This window comes from Crocodylus siamensis, chromosome 5 (assembly GCF_052110815.1).
Source record: "Crocodylus siamensis isolate JL-2025a chromosome 5, ASM5211081v1, whole genome shotgun sequence".
NCBI lineage: Eukaryota > Metazoa > Chordata > Crocodylia > Crocodylidae > Crocodylus > Crocodylus siamensis.
The window spans coordinates 133,085,114-133,106,197 of NC_143399.1; the positions used below are offsets into that span (position 1 = coordinate 133,085,114).

The 21,084-nt window shown below is 45.7% G+C and overlaps 1 protein-coding gene across 3 annotated transcripts in view; it reads left to right on the forward strand.

The window, feature by feature from the left end:
* LOC149864609 (C-C chemokine receptor type 5-like) overlaps positions 1–15,206 on the forward strand; it is a 43,842-nt gene extending 28,636 nt beyond the window's left edge. For 2 of the 3 annotated variants that reach the window (XM_090046351.1, XM_090046349.1), the window contains one exon: positions 13,697–15,206. In XM_090046351.1, coding sequence (XP_089902477.1) covers positions 13,708–14,772 — 1,065 coding nt within the window. In that variant the 5' untranslated portion in view covers positions 13,697–13,707 and the 3' untranslated portion in view covers positions 14,773–15,206. Of the gene's footprint in view, positions 1–2,809; positions 2,909–3,005; positions 3,117–13,696 lie in introns of those variants that run through there. The other variant, XM_090046350.1, reaches the window with a different exon arrangement.
* Positions 15,207–21,084: the final 5,878 nt, after the last annotated feature.

Genomic DNA, 21,084 nt, shown 5'->3' on the forward strand with positions numbered 1-21,084 from the left:
GTAGCAGGACCTTGCTCAAACTGTACAGAAGGAGTTTCTGTTGCAAGGAACCAAGTTATTTCTAAAAAATAGTTTAACATATAAATATCAGAAAACAATTGGATAATTTCTGGGCCATAATACAAGGAGTTCTGATCAGACTGAAAGAAAAAATATGTAAGATGCTATATATATATCTATAGATATATATATAGTATCTAAGGAAAATATATATTGTAACTCTAATGATTGTAACCCTTTAACTTAAAGTGCCTATTAAATAAAGCTTTTTCAGTTAAGCAAGCTTGCAAATTGTTCCTTGCCTCACAAGCTGAGGATAAAAGAAAACAAGCTGGAGATGCAGAGTGGAGAAAGCACCTATTTCTCTCTGCTCCTTACCAGCAAAATCCTGAGGTAGGCAGTTGCTTCCATTATTTTTTCCTGATTTCTCTACATAAGCCCTGTAGCTGTCATCTAAGCAACAGCAGGGATGATTCATAGAGTGCAGTGCTCAGTCCCTGCTGCCCTCCAGTGTGTAAGGGAGAGATTGCAGCTAAAAATGGAACAAATGCACCAAGTTATAACCTACCAAAAAAGGCTATGGGTGTGTGTAGACGAAATGGGGGACCTAAATTGAAGTGGTGGGTTTTAAAAAACACTGCTTCAATTTAGGGCTGCTTGAACCCCCGAATGATGCACCTACCCTGCTGACTTACCTGCCTCAGCAGTGGGGAGGGGAGGGTGCTGCTGGTGGGTGGAGAGGTCCCTGGGCTGGAGGGAGCAGGGGGACTGGTGCTTCCCTCCGCGGCAGCCTGACCCCAGGCAGTACCCGGCTGCCGATACATGGCAGTCCCAAGGGGCATTGCAGCCACGGAGGGAAGCACTGGTCCCCTGAGCAGCTCAGGCAGGCAAGCAGGCTGGGGGGCGGGCAGGGAAAAGATCAGGCTTGCCGCTTTTTGTGAGCAAAGCCTGTTTTCCCAGGCTGCTGCGAGGCCGCCAGCAGGGCTTCCTGCAGAGCCGTGGAGCTGCAAGGAGCCTGGTGCTTCGCTCCGCGGCCAGTAGGGGCAGCAGACTAAAACTCCTCAAAGGAGCTTTGGTTTGCTGCGCCCCAAGCCATTTAAGGCGCATTACGCCACCGAATTTCCTACAGTGGTTGAAATTAATGCGGAATACGCTGTTGAGGCATATAAACACCAACACCATTAAAGTGGTGCAAAAGCTTTAAAGTGTTGTGCACACACACCTCTCATTTCGTCTACACACAGCCTATGCCATCAACCTTTTTTAGACTGAAGGCACCATTGCATAGACTTGTGGTACCCTTTGGAAAATGTCAGCCTTTAGTTTTCACTCTTTTCTGTCTCTTCTGAAAAATAATGTTTCTGTTGCAAAGAACTCAGAAAGCCCACAATTATAGATTTCTATTTGAAATTTCTGGTTTATTTTGTGAATCGTGCTTGCAAACTTAACAATATTAACATTGTGTGGTACCGTGACACCCTGGTTGAGAATCAGTGACCTACACAATGTTTCATTAACTTATTTTCAAGACTACTCATAAAAAAGACAAGAGTTCCAGAACTTTCCCAGATTTTACTACATTCAGTTTTGGCTCAGAGGATAAGAAAGATAGGCACCCACTATCCATCTAGACCTACCATGGTTAAAAGGAATCTTATTTATTTATCTTTTAATTATGTAATTTTTGACATTTATATCCTGTTGTGTCCAAAAGGCTTAGAGTGGCCTTACAACAAACATACAGCCCATAGACAGGATTCCCAACACAACACCCAGGAACCCAAAAATTATAACTTCCTGCCCAACCACTGCTTCCCTGCCCAAACCCCCAAAAAACAAACCTTCCTGCCAATCCCAACCACACCTCCTAATTGCCACTTATATCTAAATACAAGAAACCTCTTTGTACCTGGCAATCCCACTTACCATTTCTCCTAAACCTTTGTTCCTAAAAAATTAACACTACCTTTAATTTATTTTGGGTGACTAGATATCCCTGGTCCTAGGCTCATGAAGGGGATCAAGTGTGGATGCCTAAACAGTCCTCCTGTCCAGGATCTAGTCTGAGTGAAAGAATCAACTAAATTGACTGACCAGTGCCGTAGCAATGAAGTTTGGCACCCAGGGAAAAGCCCACAGTGGCAGCCCACCTTCGCCCCATGCACAGATCCAGGGGGCTCATGCCTCCCTCCCCCCCATGCTTGCCCGGGAGTGCATGCAGCAGCAGGAGCCTCCCCTGCCCCATGCCCTGCCAAATGAGTTTCTCACAGCTCTGTCCTGGCTGGCTGGGCAGTACCTATTGGTGCCCCTTTACTTTGGCACGTAGGGTGGTGGCCCCACTTTGCTATGGCACTGACTGAGATCTACCACAGTGTACTCAAAATAATGAGGCAGCCAGCACCCTAACTGTCAGGATCAAATGTTGCAGTTGTCATACAATGGCACCAACCACACATCTCCACCTGTTGCTAAGTGACTGTTTAATAGAAAAGGCTAAAGAATGGACATTTAAATTCCCATACAAAAATGTTGTTTTTAAAGAGAATTAGTTGAATGGGATGTACAGATAACGACAAAAAAAAACCCCCTAAAGGTTTCTATAATTGTACTCTTGGATTGTGAAATCTTCAATCCAGCCACCACAAAGGTCTTTTACAGATTTCAAAATCTCTTTGCACATCTGTGCTTTAGTGCATTTTACCAAGCGGTCTGAATGTCCATTTATAGAAAAGAAGAACTTCTTAATTTTCTTGTTTTTTTACTGAGACATTTGCTCACCGGAATTCTGCAAGCTTGTCTTGCACATTTTCACAAAGGAAGAGGTGTTATATGACCTGCTTTCTTATGTGGTAAAGTGATTTATACACTGTAGCTGTATAAGGCATAAGTTGCATCCACGAGACATTGGGTAAGTTGTCTTTCATCTGGGTTTTCTTGTGTTTATACATTGATGGGTTGTTTACAAATGTCCTGACCTTAAAATTACCTGCTAAATCATTTTTCAGTAGATTCGATTCACCATTAAAAATAAACATTGAGAAAACACAGACAGAGTGGAATGGAATAAGCTATTTTAAAAGGACATAACCACTACTAGTGTTCAGGAGAAAAACAAGGTAAGCAATGAGCAGATTTCTAGACACTGTGTTGCACAATATGTAATGGAATTAGCTGTCTCTTGCAGTCAGATCAAATATGAAAGATTTTACTATAAGAAGTTGATACTAAATTGTGGCAGGGGAAAAAAAATATTTCTTTTTTAAAGGGCCAGATTGGATATTAGTGGATGCTAGTAGTGTCAGTCTAATTCTACTGGCTACCATGGGGCTATGTGGTTTTATACAACAGCTAGATTTGATCTGATGCTCAGAAAAAACAGTTTAAAATATGATAATCTAAAATAAGCCTGTTTTCCGGCACACAGCATCAGTGCTCTGACCTTGCAGTCTTTCTAACTCAGGCAAAATTCCAATTAATGTAAGAAAATGCTGGTCTAGTGAAGATGGCATGATATACTATGCAGAGCTAGGTGTGGAGGAAAGTGGATGACGTTTCCCAGTCAGTATATATTGTGATGGAAATTTGCCATCAAATATCAAAATATAAACCCCCTTCTATCATGAAGAGAGGAGAATCTGTTTTGCTAAAGTAGAAATATTGGTGTTGTAATTTAAAGACTGGAGGATGGAACCTGTATAACTTATCTCCATAGGAATGCCCTGTGTAATTTAGCTTTTATCTTCATTTTTTGCTGCAACTATATGGCACCATGAATAGGAACTCTGACTGCAGTTCATTTTTAAATATTTGGCACTTTAAAAAAGTATAATTGTGATCTGAAACTTCCTGTGAAACAATGACATCTAACTTGGCTGATTTATTTGTAAGCTAAATACACAGCCAGCTTTTGACTCAGGAACAATAAAGACTGTAAGCCTGTTTGTTTGTTTGTTTTTTGGTGTGAGGAGAATTTCTCTTTCTTTTTTTTTGATAGACTAACTGCAGATTTCTGGAAAGGAATCTTAGGCTGCATTCACAGTGATACGTGCAGAGGATAAAGCCATCCTCTGTACATAGCTACATTTGTTTCCTAATGAAATGCTTTGCACCAACAGATGATACAGGATAACACACTGCTCTTTAAATGATAAGGAAACTTAGGCACTGAGAGATTAAATCACTTATCAGGTAGCAAAGTCACATGCCCCAGATCTTTCGACTTGCGGTCAAATGTTCCAGCTACTTAACTAGGGTGTTTCCTAGAACAGCAAAACACAGTGCACGTAGGAATATTTTGTTTCATATTAGTAAATGCCAAAAGGTGGTTATCAGCATCTGATGCATACTCATGCAAACTGCAAACAGAGACATGACTGCTTATGTGGAGAGACAGTCTGAAGCAACAGGAAGGCTAGTGGAATAGAGTTGGGCTACTAGGAAAATGTTCCTGGAGCCAGGGAGAGAGAAGGAGAGACCAAGAGTTAAGCACTTAAATTGGAAGGAAGGAGACAAGAAGCAGGAAAGACCTGGGAGAAAATCTCAGGAGAGATCAATAAGAGCAAAAGAGACTCATATGGATGGAATTACAAGAAGAACCTCAGTGACAAGGAGGAAGTAGGGCCTTTCAGGAAGGTAGGTCATGATCACAGAGGTGGCTGGAGTTCGCTCTTCTTAGCAGTGTTCTTGAATCCTACTGGTGCCTCTGATTCCTATGCTTGTAGGAATGTATACTTGTACATAGAAATGTAAGCTATGAAAGGAACAGGTTAAGTTTTAGGGACCAGGCTACTTTTTGGAGAGGCTTCTTTTCCGAAAGACTGCTCCAGATTTTTTTTTTAAGTTTAGCACATCTGCATGAGCCATAGGCACTTCCTTTACCAACAAAACCACACCCTCTTGCTGTCTGTTCTATGGAACCGTTGTTTTAGAGAGATGATACATAGAGCTTTCTGGAAACCAGGTCTCCTTACATTAAGGAGTCTGGAATTGTTTCTTCCAATATTGAAGCCCTACAATCACTTGACATTTTGGCCTGATATTTATTCTCCCATAGAACTCATAAGTAGCAGTGTATGCATGATCATTTTCCTCACATACTTTAACAAGGTGGTAAGAAAAGCAAAACAATTAGATAAACAGGAGCAGTTAATTTAAAGCAAGCTAATTTTTTAGGGGGAAAAGCAATTAATTTCCCTATTATGCATGATTATGGGCAGATCCAGGATTTTGTAAAGGAAGGTGCAAGAGCAGCAACTTGCATTGCAGGGGTGGCTCCACCCCAGCTCCCAGCTTGCCTCCACCTCACCAAGGCGGGCAGATCACACCATGGGAACAGCAGCTGGGGGCTTAAAAAAAATCCCAGAATCAGATAAGAACCCCCCCCTGTACCTGCTCTTAGCAGCCTCTCCTTTCCCCTCCATGCTCAGCAGCATGTTTACTCCCTGCTCATTTCCTCCCTCCTGTATCCACCATTGCATCTCCTGCTGTTGCTTGCTGTCCCACGTTGGGGTAAGATCCAGAGCCACTCCTGCCCGGCTCTAGCTGGGTTGCATGGAGAGCCAGGCTGAGCGAGTGCTAATCAGAATGGCAGCAGCAGTGGGCCAGTTCCCTCTCCCTAGGCCGGTTCCCAGGCTGGCGGGGAACTCTTGGGGGTGCTGGAGGGACTGAGTAGAGAGGAGGATGAGGAACGCACCTGTTGCTGCCACAGAGACACTTTCCTTGAGGAATGGTCCCTATGCAAATGCTCCATTTGATACCATATATAGTTTCTTAAGGAGAGCTGCCTTTTTTCCTTAAATGTCTTAGCTACAGATGGGGTAAAGCCGTTAGTGGTTTTGCTTCCAGTATTGGCCCCAATAAAGTACGCTTCCTGCTTTTTCTTAGTCAGTCTGCAAGACACTTTCTGTATTTTATTAAGCTTGCAGACTCTCTCTTTCCTTGCTACTAGTATCCTGGATAAACCTTAATTCCGCTACCATAAATTTGAAACTATTTGGCTTTTACAAGGACAAGTCTAGAGGCTTTGTATAGTTCCCCTATAATTAGGATCTCTTCTGAAAATGTAGACAAAGAATTAAAGTACAGTTAGTGTTCCTTTAATTAATACTCTTCCCAATGGCCCTCCATTCCTTCTAGCAGGTAACATTTTACTTTCACCCCGATCAGTGTACTGACTCCTTTCCCTGTGGGGCCAAAACTCAGGTTGTGGCACTGCTTAACCAAAGTGGCAGACAGATGCAAAAAACCTCCTACCACAAGCAGCCACCCAGGTTGTCACTTATGTTACCTGGGATACAGATGTCTTGGTAGGTTGGCTACGAAAAAAGAACAGACAAGAGGCAGGTCTACAGCCTTTTTATTGTTTTTACCCAGAAAACCATGAATAAACACTTATCCAAGTAACTATCTGGCTACCTGTGACAGTGCAATATATGTTCTCAGCTAGAGATCATCTAGGGTGGGGAGACATAGAAGAGATGTGGCAGAGGGTGGCAGGACTGGCAGCAGATCTTCTTGAATTTGCTATGTTCTCCAAGTTACCCTCTAGTGTACACTGTATATTTATATATGGCTAATTTTAATAAACTATTCTCAGAAAACATAAGAAATGCCACTACTGGGTCAGACTATGGGTCTATCTACCCCAGTAACATGTTTTACACAGCAGCAGAGAGTGGATGCTGAGAGGGAGGGTGAACAGGCCACGCCCGAATTGTTCATCCCCTGCCCTACTCGCTTTGCAGTTTTCAGCATTTAGTGGTTTAGGAAAGTCTGATTCAAAGGCTGCACTCTTTCTTATCTATCGTGTTCAGTATCTACTGATGGACCTTTCCTCCAAGAATTTGTCCAATCCTTTTTTGAACTGGGTTAAGCACCAGCCTCCACCAATATTTTGTGGTAGTGAGTTCCACAGGTTAATTACATGCTTTGTGAAAAATCCTTCCTCCTCTTAGTTTTAAATCTAGTACTGAATACCTTCATTTTATGTCCTCTAGTTCTGGTATGTTGAGAGACTGTAAATAATAAATCTGTTTACTTTCTCTGCACCATGTAATTTTTTGTAGACCTCAAGCATCTCTTTTTTCCGAAGCTGAAAAATCCTACCCTACATAATCTCTCCACATATAGAAGCACTACCATGCCCATATTCTTCCTTGTTGCTTTTCTCTGTACCCTGGTTTACAGATCATTTATGAATCTATGAAATGGCACCAGTCATAACACAGATCCATGTTTATTTTTTTTCCTTTTGAAAACTGACGATTTATATCCACTCCTTGTTTTCTTACCCTTAAGCCAATTTCTTATTCGCAAATGGACCTGCCCTCTAATCACATTACAACCCGATTTTTTAAGAGTCTTTGAAATGCGACTGTGTTGAAAGCTTTTTGGAAGTCCAGGTAGATTAAATCAACTGGGTGGCCCTAATCCACAATCTTGTTGACATCCTGAAAGAAATGCAAGATATTGTTGAAGTATGTCCAACCTTTAGAAATGTCATACTGATTTCTACCCAACAAGTCTGGTTTATCCATGTGCTGGATGATTTTTTTTATTTCTTAAATCATTTTTCTATCAGTTTGCCAAAAACATAAGTTTGACTCACTGGCCTGTAGTTCCCTTTTTCTGCTCTGGAGCCCTTTTTAAAAATTGAAGTTATACTGGCAACCCTCCAGTCCCCCAATACCAATGCTGTTTTTAGTGATAGGGTAGCGTAATTAGTAGCTCTGCCATTTTGGACTTGAACTCCCTCAGGTTTCTGGGATGAATACTATCAGGTCCCAGTTATTTGGTACTGTTTAGTTATCAATCTCCCCTAAACCTCACCTAATGATACCTTGATTTTGGTTAGTTCTGCTGACTTGTCCTTTTGGAGGAACAGGTCTAGTGAAGGAATCTCCCCAACATCTACCATAGTAAAGACACTGTAATTTTAATTATTAAGTTATACTATAACTTGTTTCTAGCAAGTTTGTCTTCAAATGGTCAAAATGGTCAAAAACAGTTTTACATTTGACTTTTTTATGCTCTTTTTCATTTTCTTCATTTGACTTCTATCTTTTAAATGAACAGTTTTTTTGGCGGGTGGGGGTTTCCTTTCATAGCCTCCTTTATTCTGCCATTTAGCCAGGCTGGCTTCTTTATGGCTTGTTTTCAGTTTTTTTATTTATTTGTGGCACACATTTAATCTATGTTTCTAATATGAGGTTCTTCAGTTCCCATGCTGCTTGCAGACTTTTAGCCTTCTTTGGTCCCCCACTTAAACCTCTTTCTAACGAGTTTCCTCATTTTTTATAGTTCCCCTTTTTGAAAGGCAAAAGTTACTATGAAAAACTTTTTTATTTTTTTATTCTCTCCCCTCCTACACAGATGTCAGACCTATGTATACTGTGGTCACTATTACAGAGTGACTCTTCTGTAATTCTAGGTATCAAATCCTGTGCATGACTTAGGACATTTAAAGAAGGTTCTTGTAGGTTCCAGGACTGACCCAGAAAGAAGTCATTTATGGGCTAGGGACAGAAGTTGCACATAAACTGGTTTAAGTAATTGGAAACTGGTTTAAACCTGTAACAAAACAGAAGTTCAGTGCACATAAACCACTTTCTAAATGGCCCCAACTGGTTTAAGATGAAACTGGTTGGATGCAGTATCAAACTTCACTGATTTAGGGCAAACCAGTTTATGGAACTTCTGTCCCAGACCCCTTCCTGGCTCGAGTTAACTCAGTCCCCCAACACTGCTTTGCAACCCAGGGCTATGCTGTCTGCTCCAGTGGAGCAGGGGCTGCCTTGCCCCTCTGCTCCTTAGCCTCCTTCCTATGTCCCTCAGCCCATAGCGGGTGGGGCAGGGGAACAGACCCCCAGACTCCCCAAGCCCAGGTCTACACAGCACATGAGGGGAGGGGAGGGAAAGCCACTGTGGTGGGGGCTTTTTGACCCTCAGCAGCCCTCCCCCCTTCCAGCGGCTGCCACAGGAGAGAGGGAAAAGAAGTCCTTTGGGCTGGGCAGAGCCCTTTACCCATGCAGCCCAGCCTGAGGGAACCAAGGAGCCCCTGCCTTGCAGACTCCCCCCCAGCCCAGGGTCCCCCAGCCCCAGGGAGCTGAGGGGAATTCTTCCCTCCTGAAAGCCCCCCGTGAGTCTCAGGCAGCCTCAGGAAGTGGAGGGAAACTCTCCAGCTCTTCTGCCTGAGCTGCTGTGAGTCTGAGGCAAAATGAGTTGCAGGGGACCAGAAGTTCCCTGCATTCCCTGAAGCTGCCTCGAGCTGTCCCTGAGACTTGCAGCAGCGAGGGCAAGCAACTCTGGGGTTGGGGAGGGGAGGAATTCCCCTCAGTGCCCGGGGCTGTGCCGGGCTGGGAGACCCTGGGCTGGGGGCATGAATGATGCGTCGTGATGACGTCGACGGCAAGGGTGGGCCAAGCGGCGGCCACCTGCAGGCGGCCGCGACGGTGTCGGCAGTGAGGGGAGAGGGTAGCGGGTAGTGAGCGGGGGCTGCCTGCAGCTGCCATCCACGCTGTTGGCGGTGGTGAGCAGGTGCCAATGCAACCGGCAGCCGCGTCAGCAGCGGCGGGGGTGGGTAGTGACCTCCTGCAAAAGCCGGCGGCACCTTCGGCAGCGGCCAATCTCAGGAGGGCATGTACCGCCCGGAGCTTCCCCTATGCGTTTCCTATGGCTGGGGGGGTGGAAGCCCCCCAAGGTGGGGGCTCCCTGGTGCCCCCTTGCTGGGCTGCATGGGCAGGGACCCGGCTCTTCCCTCCCGTGGCAGCTACTGAAGCCATCAGCAGCTGGGAAGGGGGAGAGGGAAATTCCTCTTGGCTCTCCAGGGCTGCCTGGGCTGGGGGAAACCCCCGGAGGGGGAGGTGGCCCCGAGATTGGCCAGCACCTGGACAGGGGGCTTCCTCAACCCTCTGTAGAGGGACAGCAAGAGGTTGGGAGCATGTGCTGGAGAGCCAATTGGGGACACTTGGCTGGGCTGGCAACGGCCAGCAGGCTGGGAGATGTGCTCTAGCGCCCCCTACCCACCAGTCTGGGTCAGTACAGGCCTCCTCCTGCCTCTCCCATTATTATTATTCGATGCTTTTGAATCAATTCCCTTAGCAGTTTTAGCTCATTGTTTCCATCCTGATCTGGTGGTCAGTACACTTTTCTGATTTAGACATGGAATGTCTACCCACAGCCTCTACTGTTATTGTATTCTTTAGTTATCAGTTAAAATATCTACCCTATTGAACTTGGGACAGTCTTTGTAGAGTGCCACTCTCCCACTGTTTTTGTTATTCCTGTAGGTAACAGAGCACAGAATGCTCTGTTACTTACAACGGGCATGAGCAGCAACCAGGCAGCCTGCAGTTGGCTGTTATCTCAATCAGACAATGTTGCCTGATTGGGAAACAGGACTCAGCTGTAAGGGCTGGGCCCTGAACAACAGGGGCAGTAGTCTGCTGCCAGAAGCTGAAGGAATAGCATTCGCCTGAGCTTCTGTTCAGTATGCTGACTGATTTAGGCTGGACATAAGGAAGAACTTCTTTATTGTCTGAGCCCCCAAGGTTTGGAGTAGATTGCTGCCGGAGGTGGTTCAAGCACCCACTTTGAACACTTTCAAGACCCTTTTGGATGTTTATCTTGCTGGGATCCTATGATCCCTTCTGACTTCCTGCCCCTGGGGCAGAAGGCTGGACTCAATGATCCTTCTGGGTCCCTTCCAGCCCAAATGTCTATGAAAATCTATGAAAGGGAGGAGCTACTGGGGGTGGCAGGAAGCTCCTGGTCCTGCATGTGACTTGAAACTGCACCTTTCTGGGTGGAGGTGGAGCTACCTGTGGTGGGGTAGCTTTCCAGAAATGCTGGGCCAGTTACCGCCCTGGTGAAAGGCAGGTAGGGGCACCCCAGCCCCCATATCCCTGGTGGGTAGTTTGATTAGGACAGGGGGAGCCCAGGCTCACTGTGAGCACCGAGGCAGGGCCCAGGCCAGTGGAGTAACCTGCGGCAGTCCCTGGTCTTGCAATGGAGCCTGTGGCTGCATTAGGGAGCTGGGAGTTAGGCTCTGGGGGCAATGGGGCTTGGAGCCCTAGTCCCATAGTGAGGGCCTTGGAGCCTGGTGTGAGGGGCTTGTAGGCCCAGAGAGAGAAGCTTGGAATCTGGGGACAGGGCTTGGAGCCTGAGGATGGGCCTAGAGCCAAGACAAGGTTGGAGCCTGGGGATGGGGCTTGGAGCTTAGGGACAGGGCTAGTAAGCCTGGAGATGGGGCTGGGAACCGAGTGTGTATTAAGGTTATGATGAGGCCGGGTGCTAGGCCATGAAAGCATGATAAGGCTAGGTGTTAAGCCATGAAAGCATGATAAGGCCGGCTGTTAGGCCATGAAAACACCTGAGGAATGGGGCACATTAAGGAGAGGCCAGAGTGTGTACAGAGGCCCTACTCATATCAATTCTGTATTGTTTATATCCTGGTATTAGAGTGTCCTATTGATTTTCCTCATTCCACCATGGATTGGTTTTATTTAAATGCCTTTGTTTCACTTGAGACCTTGGGAACTGGACCGGACCACTTTTTTCTCTGAACTGGAAGATGTCGGTTAGTTGGATTTATGTACTTGTCAAAATTGCAGTCCTGAAAGGGAGGATTTCTTTTTTCATTCCTTCACCATCTTGGAATGCTGTTTGCCATCGTTCTGTTTTCTTTTCACCTTTGTGAGGATACTGGGACTTTAAGAAGTTTGTACAGAATTAATACAGGAAACCCTCACTAGACGCAGGTTCGGCATTCGTGGTTTCAAATATTTGCAAATGCCAAACCTGCATTTTAAATACACTTTATACACTTACAGGAGCTCCATGCTTGCTGCTGCCGGGCTTCCACCGCCACTGCCGCACTCCCAGTGGAGCTACTGGAGCTGTGCCTCCCCCCAGCTGCCAGGGGCACTGTGTTCATGAACGCAGTGCCCTATTCGCATATTTCACCATTTGTGGTGGAAACGAGAACGTATCCTCCACTAATGACGAAGGTCGCCTGTAGTGTTGGTTGGAGAGAACTGGTTCTGTGCAGTTAGTCAGAAGAGACTGATGAAAATGCTGCCTACGTGGTAGGGGAGCCCACCCTGCATGAGAGCCCCAGCAGGGGCTCAAAAGGTGCAGGGAAGAGAGGGCTTACCCTTCCAGTGTGGCAGGGAGCTGGGGAAACCCATGTGTCATACAGCCCCTGCAGCATGAAACCTGTGGTCCATATGGCATGTGACCCCTGACCATTCTGAGGTTGGACAGCCCTGATATGGTATAGCTATCATTTTGTGTAATGACTCCTTTTCAGCCTTTTGCTCTGTTTGGTTTGATATCACTACTGATTTAGCTGGATGTGGTAATTGCTTTCTTTACTATGCTGAACAGACTAATTATAATATCTGGTAATATTATAATAAAGGTAACTTCAATACAGGTGATCCAATATGGACCAATATATCAGTTCAGCACCCATAAAAGAAAAATTGACATTATTGGCAATTGGCTTCTTTTGGCTGTTGTAGCCAATAATGTCACCAATAAATGTTGTGTGCATGTATGCAGCCACAGCATGCACATGGCCAGAAGTACAGCCCAGCAGTGTGGAGAGCAGCATCTGGCCAATAAGTCTGTCGGAGGGAAGGGGCATGGGGGAGGGAAGGGATATGTTTGGGGCAGATCAAGGCGCCTATGGTGAGGGAGGGAGTGGGGCTGGGGCAGGGGTAGGTGCTGGTGCTGGCACTGCCCACACAAGGCATGGTGGGGTGTGGGATGGAGCCGTAGGTGGCTCATCCAGGGGACACAGGGAAGTGGGTGGGGGGGCATCTCCCTGCCACTGCGCACACCCCTGGAGAGGTATGGGGGGGGGGCATGTGCCCCCTGGAATAGTGCACGGGGTGAGGGTGGGCGCTCTGCTGCAGGCTCAGAGCCAGGGGCTGTGCTGGACTTTACCTGGCAGGGGCTCTGGGCTAGGGCTGCACTTCGGGTGAATGAGGGCAAGGTGGGGCAGGGCAGGTTAAGTGGGCAGCAGCACTGGAGCTACCAGGTGGACTATGGCCACCCCAAAATTTGCCATAGCCTCCCTCATGGCCACCACTCCCAACGCTGCTGCTGCCTGCCCCGCCCCTGCCTGCCCCAGCTGGGCAGTGCCTGCCCTTTCCTCTGCCCCTGCTCCAGCCCCACTCCCTCCACTATAGTGGCCTCCATCTGGCCCCCCACACTCCTTCCCTTCCCCATGCCCCTTTCTCCCTCACAGATGTGGCCTGACACTGATCTCCAAGCTGAAAAAAATAAAGATTTTTTTTGATGCACCCCTATTCTTCAGTCACTAAAAACAGATTTTGAGTTCTTCTGCTTTAGCTGCACTTCTGTAACTTGGCACAGACCCCTTGAAATGTCCAAGGCTAGCAATACTATGATTTTTACCAAAGATGAAGGATGTGAATCTTAAATGTTACTTGTGGAAACCAAAAGTTAGCACAGGTTGAACATAGCAGGTTGACTTTCTAGGTGATCTGCAGTGTTCATTTTTATCTTGACAGCGGCTGTGTTATACTGTTTCCTACAGCAAAATTTAGCATGCACAGAACATTTAAATCTTGCTGAGAAACACATGATTATACAAAACACCGTGTTTCACTTCTTTCACTGTGGTACTATCCAGTTTTCTGTAAGTAACATTCCCTTGCTTTCTTCTCAGGCCACTGCAAGATGAACACTTCTACCTTTGATCCAGACCCAGACCTAGAGTTGATGACAACAACGTTTGACTATGACTATGCCTCACCGTGCAAAAATGAAGAGGCCCAAAAGTTTGGTTCTCAGTTTCTGCCACCACTTTATTCTTTGGTGCTGCTTTTTGGCCTTGTGGGCAATGCATTAGTTGTTCTGATCCTGATAAAATACAAGAGACTCAAAAACATGACTGATATCTACCTGCTAAATTTGGCCATCTCAGATTTGCTTTTTGTATTTTCTCTACCATTCTGGGCATACCAGGCAGCACATAATTGGATTTTTGGAGATGTAATGTGTAAAATTCTTTCAGGGATCTATTGCTTGGGCTTTTATAGTGGGATCTTTTTTATAATACTTTTGACAATAGATAGATACCTAGCAATTGTCCATGCAGTGTTTGCTTTGAAAGCCAGGACTGTTGTCTATGGCAGCCTCACAAGCTTTGCAGTTTGGTTTGTTGCTGGATTGGCCTCTCTCCCAATGGTAATATATTATGGTGCTCAAGAGTTGACCTGCAGTCTTCATTTTTCACATCATTCTCAGAGCTACTGGAATCAATTCTTAACTTTAAAGAGGATCTTCCTGGGACTTGTTGTTCCCTTGATCATTATGATCTTCTGCTACACTGAAATTATAAGGACACTACTGAGATGTAGGAATGAGAAAAAACACAAGGCAGTCAAGCTTATTTTTCTCATAATGATTGTTTATTTTCTCTTCTGGACACCATACAGCATTGCTCTTCTTCTACACATTTTTCCAATGGCAGTTTCTCTTAATAACTGTTACAGCAGCAATCAGGTTTTGGTTGCAATCCAAGTAACAGAATCTATTGCAATGATCCACTGTTGTATTAACCCCTTGATCTATGCCTTTGCTGGAGAGAAATTTAGGAAATACCTTAATAGTTTTTTCAGAAAGCACATTTCAATTAAGTGCTCTAAGTATTGTCCAGCTCTCTATACTGATAGATGTGAACGAGCCAGTTCCACAAACACCCAGTCTACTGGGGAGCAGGAATTCTCTGCTGTTCTGTAAAATGTGTCTAACACATAGTTATATTGACTTGTATGGAAACAGCTGGAAAAGGAAAAAAGCTGTTTGAATACTGGCTTAAAGGAGGCAATAATTGGCGTGCTGACAATATAGAAAACATGCACCATCATCATCACTGGCAATCCCTCACAGTCAAGGATGACTGTCTTCCATGATGGCCTTATCTGTGGGTTGAAAGATGGCTGCTGAGGCCAATTCAGGATTGACAAGCTCTGTTACAGGTAGGGCACATGTTTCCATGTAGGGTGGGTGGTTCTGGATTCTTGATTCTGTTTGCAGCACACTGTTTCTGCTGTGCCTGCTTATCCATCTCCTGCTGTCACCGTAAGATTTCAAAGTAAGATGCATGTACTAATACCCACACAGAAATCTGCATTTGTTTATACTGATGGCTATTTGTATATTGAAAAAGTAGATGTACATACCAAGTTACTTATGTAAATAAAGACTTTTGCTGTGATAATAGACATGCACTTACTTTTTGGTAAATGCCATGTGTATGCAGTCCTTAGAAAAAATTAGTCTTACACTCTGAGGGTGCTTACAGAAGTTACAGAAAGGCACCTCAATGTCGCTGAAACTTTGTGCTTTACACAAAGCGCTTTAAGTTACAGTATCATCTAAACTAATAGATGTTCAGGATTTGGTGGTGGCATTACAATTTTTGTACTACAAAAAATTACATTTGGGAGATGGTGGCTTTTGCACTTCCTCTGACCCACCTGCATTTGGCCATCAGCAGAGACAGGATTTTGGATTAGATGAACCACTGTCCTGGAGCACCAACCTGCCCTGGCTTACAGACAGATCCCCACTTCCCCTCACACCCTGTCAAAACTCAAATGGCATTTCTCAAACAACAGATTAATGAACTCCCATCTTCACCAAGGCACCCGGTCTTGCAGCAGACCCAAATGTTCCTATATCACTAATGGACCTAATAACAAGGAGAACATCCTCCAAGGTCCATTTATTTGCAACTCTACCAATATCATATATACCATCACCTGCTTACAATGCCCCTCTGTTGTCTATATCAGATAGAGCAATCTCTGTGAGTGAGAATAAATGAACGTGGATCTCATACCAACTGCAGAAAGACACAAAAGCTTGTGGCAGAACACTTCAGCCTCCCTGGACACTCCATCTCTGACCTCAGAATTGCTTTTCTCAGGCAAAAAAAAAAATTAAAACCAGCTTGAATGGGAAATTGCAGAACAGGACAAAACTCCACAGACTGGACTGAGGTTTAAACAGAGACTAAGGATTGGATTCACTTTTGTGACCCCCTTTGTTCCTATGGGCTCGCTGCTCCTTTGCTTTTCTCTCCTAGCACTGCTTCCTTCCCCCTCCTACTTCACCTCCATCCCCCTCTCTCCCCACTCTTTTGTACCTTAATTTCTCTCTCCTTCCTATAATCTGCTTTTGGCATGTCCTTTTAAAACTTCTGATAAAGTGAATATGTGTTCACAAAAGCTTGTGCTCCCTGTATATCTTATTTCGTTAGTCTATAAAAGGTGCATATCTACCCTGCCTTCTGATCCAGTACAGCAATTCCTTCCTTCTTTCCTACAGTTTAATATAGACCATAGAGCAGTGATTCTCACCAGAGTGCTGTGAGATCCTTCCAAGGGTGCTGTGGGGAGCCACATCGTGTTAGTGCTATTAGGTGTGCAAACATGATTTACAAGATAAATACAGAGATTTCTAATAGGTATCCATAGTGTTAAAAACCTTCTGACTTGCTGTGGTCTTTCTGGTATCTTTGCAAAACAAGAATTGCTTTATTATTATCCTGCACTCAAAATGAGTGAAAACTAAGAGCTGGCATTTTCTGAGGGGTGCCTTGAGTCTAAAAAGGGTAAGAACCTTAGAACAAAAGGATAAGATAGGCAACTGCTACAGAAATGGCACCCACATTGTTTTCAGTTACTAAATGCATTTGGAAACAGGAAATGAAATAAAGAAATCTTTGCTCATCTAACCACTTTTTCAAATTATTTGCTGTTTCGATGACACCAGTTTTGAATTATATCTATACGGGGAAGTGAGGAAGCTGCTACTGAGTTTTCTAATTTCTTGGGTATTAGCATATATATTCTTTGTGAACAGTGGCTATCTGTTGGAATTTGTAATGTGATTTTTAAAGGATCATATCTTGAAAAAAATGAACAAGTTAGCATCATAAGAAATAGAACCAAGTAATGAAGCTTTGAAAGAACAATTACTTTTTCAGAGACAGTGTGCTGTATGTAGTAGCCAGTTTTTTCCTTTAATTAAAGAAACTCTCTTTGTGATATATTCTCCTCTCAAGAACAACTTGGAATTCCCCTTAAATTTAGATCACACACACACTGCAAATATTATGCAGCATGGGTATCCTTACCCTCCTGTGGAATATCAAAACACAACCCAGTTCCTTGTAGAAAAAGCCATGCTGCAAATCTGCACCACATACCAGACCAGGTTGCACCACCCCGAGTCTGGGGCCTCAGAAGCAGTTTCGGCAAGAGCCTCCCTTCAGTCTGTGCTGCACCAATCGCAGGGTGTCACGCCTCCCGGCTCAGCACACTTGCCTCATGCCCTTTGGGGACGGGTCTTAACAGTCACAGCGGGGTGCAGCTGGGAGTCTCTCGCCTGGCTGACTGACAATCCAAGTCCGTGTTGCCCTGATCTTCGAGGTTCTCCTCTCCCGGCACAAGACGTTAGGGACAAGGCGCCATGGAGGGCGCCCGGCCTCCTTACCATCAGAGGAGGATCTCCACACTCCCGCCTCGTCAGGTAGTCAGCCCCGTTGGGCCCGCAGCTGGGAGTTTTTCACCTGGCTGGCTAACCAACAAGTGCGTTTTGCGCCAATCTTCGAGGTTCCCCTCTCCCTGCACAAGACGTTGGTGGCAAGGAGTCCCTAGGGACGTCAGGCCTCCGGAGTTGGGAGGTGGGCCCAGAGGCCCTCCTCACCAGGCTGTCAGCCCTGAGGGGCCCGCAGTCAGGGGTTAGTCCCCTGACTGACTAACAAGACAAGGTGCCTTGCTCCGTTCTTCAAGGTTGCCCTCTCCCGGAGCAAGACGTGGGGATCAGAGCTCCCAGGGGAGTTTGTGTTCCTGGAGTCGACGATGAGGGACGGCTGGGGAGCCCCCTCACCGGACTGTCAGCCCCGGAGGGCCCACAGCTGGGATTGTTTCGCCCAACTGACTAACTGGCATGTTCAGACTGCCCCGGTCTTCAAGGTTCCCCTCTCACGGGACAGCCAGGGCCCTTTGGGCCTGCAGCAAGGATAGTGTCACCCTGCTGACTAACGACAATCTCAGGCGTGCTGCACCGGTCTCGGAGGCTCCCCTCTAGTGGCACAGGACAGCAGAGGACATGACGCCACGGATGCACCGAGCCTCCTGCAGGCAGGAGAGCGAACCCCCCTGCCCACATGCTCCAGACAGGGATAGCGATAGCACAGAGGCGGGTGGGAACCAGCCAGGACGAAAAAAGCGCAGAGGCGGAGGGCAGTAGGTGGGACGAAGGTGAAGCCAGCAAGCTCGAGCAGCTGTGGAGTGCTTGACATACAGCGGGCTAGCCAGCACCAGTTCAAGCCCAGTTAACGGTCAGGGATGGCTCTCTTCCCCTTGCCACAGGCGGTGCCTGGTCCCCTGGGCAGGGACCAGGTCCTACCTGTGGCCGTGGCGCTTGGCCCTGGAGGTGACCGAGGACGCACCAACCTCGACATCACCGGCCGTTGGAAAGACAGCATAGGGGAGAGGGGGAAGCGCAACTTGGAGTGTTAATCATGAAAGCAGGCCATGCTACTGGAGGTGGCTGCAAACTAAGGAGCCCATGCAATTAGAAGAAATTGCCCTTACAGCCTGGATCTTTTCAAAAGAGCTGTTTGCAACTCAGTGGGCGTGTCTACATGAGACATTTACTGTGGAATAGACTAATTAGCTCTTCAGTAAACATTGCGCATCTATATATGAGGCCTTATTAGGCTGGAGTAAACTAATTAACTCTGCAACAGGATAGTACTTGTGAATATATAAGTACTACCCTGCTGTGGAGTTTTTCATTCCAAAGCAGTGCACATGTAGATGTTGCTCCAGCTTGCTGGGGCATGAAGATGGTTCTGTGTGGGAACTGCCTGCTGGCTAGCCCTGCACTGAAGGACCCTCATGCCCCAGCTGATGAGGAAAAGTACTGGGGCAAGCAAAAATAAAGTTAAGCCATAATAAGGAGCATAAGTAAAGGCCAAAAAACAAAGGGGCCTTGAGATAAACTTATCGGGAGACAGCTGGAGAAAATACATTTAGTCTAGTAAGACTCCAGGGTGATTTATTGTCAGACTGCCAAGAATGTATTCAGGGGGAGGCTTCTGTGTGTCTTTTTCTCACAAGTATATAACAGAGTCTGTATCCTGCAGCTGCAGAGAATTAACCACCCTTGCTTCTTCTCCCGTGGCCATGAAAAAATAAAGCACTCTGTTAGGCAAGCAGTGATCCTGTCATGATTTCCACATCACAGCAAGCCCTTCTGCATCACACTGAGCCAGGGGAGCAGCTGCCAGCTGAATGTGTTGTGGTCCCAGTTGCACATGTAGACTGTGCTCAGGAGCAATAAACTGCAGTGTGATAAGTACTAGCGTTTATTGCGCACGTGTAGATGTGCCCAGTGTGTTACAATAAAGGACAGCTTTTGGGCTTGTAGGAGCGAGCAAGTGGTTACTTCTTAAAAAGGACTGTTACTTCAATGACACAGGAACTTTATTTGAAATGTTGAAACAAACCAGGCCCCAGCTACTTTATGAGATGAATATCAAGCTATATTAAATTAAGAGTACTAGGAACATAGAAGTAGTAGAGCCCCACCTATTTAACAGCATCCTTCATATGTATTACTAAGAACTCTATTGATGTACAATGACATGGTATGCTTGTTCATAGAGTCCCTTAAAAGGCTTGAATTCTCTGGGTTTGGGATTCTTGCTGGGTTTTTTTCTTCCAATATGGAAAAGGAAGCAGCAGCAGCTGATCACTACAGTGTTACAATGGTGCATGAACAAGTGGTATAAGATAGCTTTGAGGACTAAAAATATGACACAGAAACTTTCAGTTCTAAGTCAAATCCATCCCAGTATGCTTGTCAGGGATGTAAAACATAAACCGCATGGGTTGGATCTAGCCTGAAGAGATGTCACCTGGCCCCCAGGGCATCTGTTTGGCCATACAACCCACTTACATAAATATGGCACGCTTCTTGCAATGGCTCCCAGAGGCAATGTGCAGGCAAAACTAGCACCTATCCCTTATCAACCATCATATTTTTGGCTTTTAATTACCATTTTACATGCAAATCAGTGGCGGGGTAGTGAGTAGTGGGGGGCATTAACACTTGTATGCTGGCCACACTGAGACAGTGATTCTGGCAGCCTGGCTCCAGAGGTGGGTTGTCTGACCCATGAGGAGCCCTGTAGTCCAGAACCAGCTTGTTCACACCTTTGATTCGGACACCCCTGTCCTATATCATTAGCAGTGCCAAGCTGCTAGACTGTCTGCTATACTGAAGAGCTGTTTGGCCTGTGCTAGCACTTGGTCTAGAAGACTAGCTTCTTCCAATGTGTGACAACATTTTTTCTGGACACATCAAATAAACTAGGATATCAAGAACCTTGAGTGAGGTGGTTAGCTGTATTAGCCTGGAGTCAGGCAGAAGAGAGGGCCATGTGGAATCTTATTGATTTCCTTGTTCAGACGCACAAGCTTTCATAAGATTACACCCACTTCATCAGGTGCTGTGAACAGACTTGTCAAAAGCCCTTTCAGATTTATCTGCTTCTTATCTCAAGTCCATTAAAAATCCCCTAATGCAGAGCACTGAGCCTTTTTTTTTTTTTTGGTAGTAATGTTGTGAAAACCAAGGGTGCAGACAGGCAATCATTGAACTGTTCCAAAATGTCCACAATTGAAAACTAATTCACAAGTGTGTGAACACTATGGGAGGGGTGTGTTTACTCTCATTCTTTGGAGGTTTCAGGGGTGGATGATCTGTGACTGGGGTATTTCCACTTTCCTGCTATCCCTTTTTTACTAAACATGAGTTCAGTAAGTTTTAGTAGCCTGCAAATGACCAAAGTCTGAAGCATGCTTGTCTGACTCAGAAAAGGGAAAGAGGAATTGCTTGGTTCCCAGGGACGGGGGGGAAAACCGCATGTTGAGAGGCTGCAGTTGCATAGAATGTGAAGACTTAGTGGATAGTTAGAAAGATAGCTTTATTGAACAGGCAGTTCAAGGCAGCAGTCAGGTTCTGGCTGTA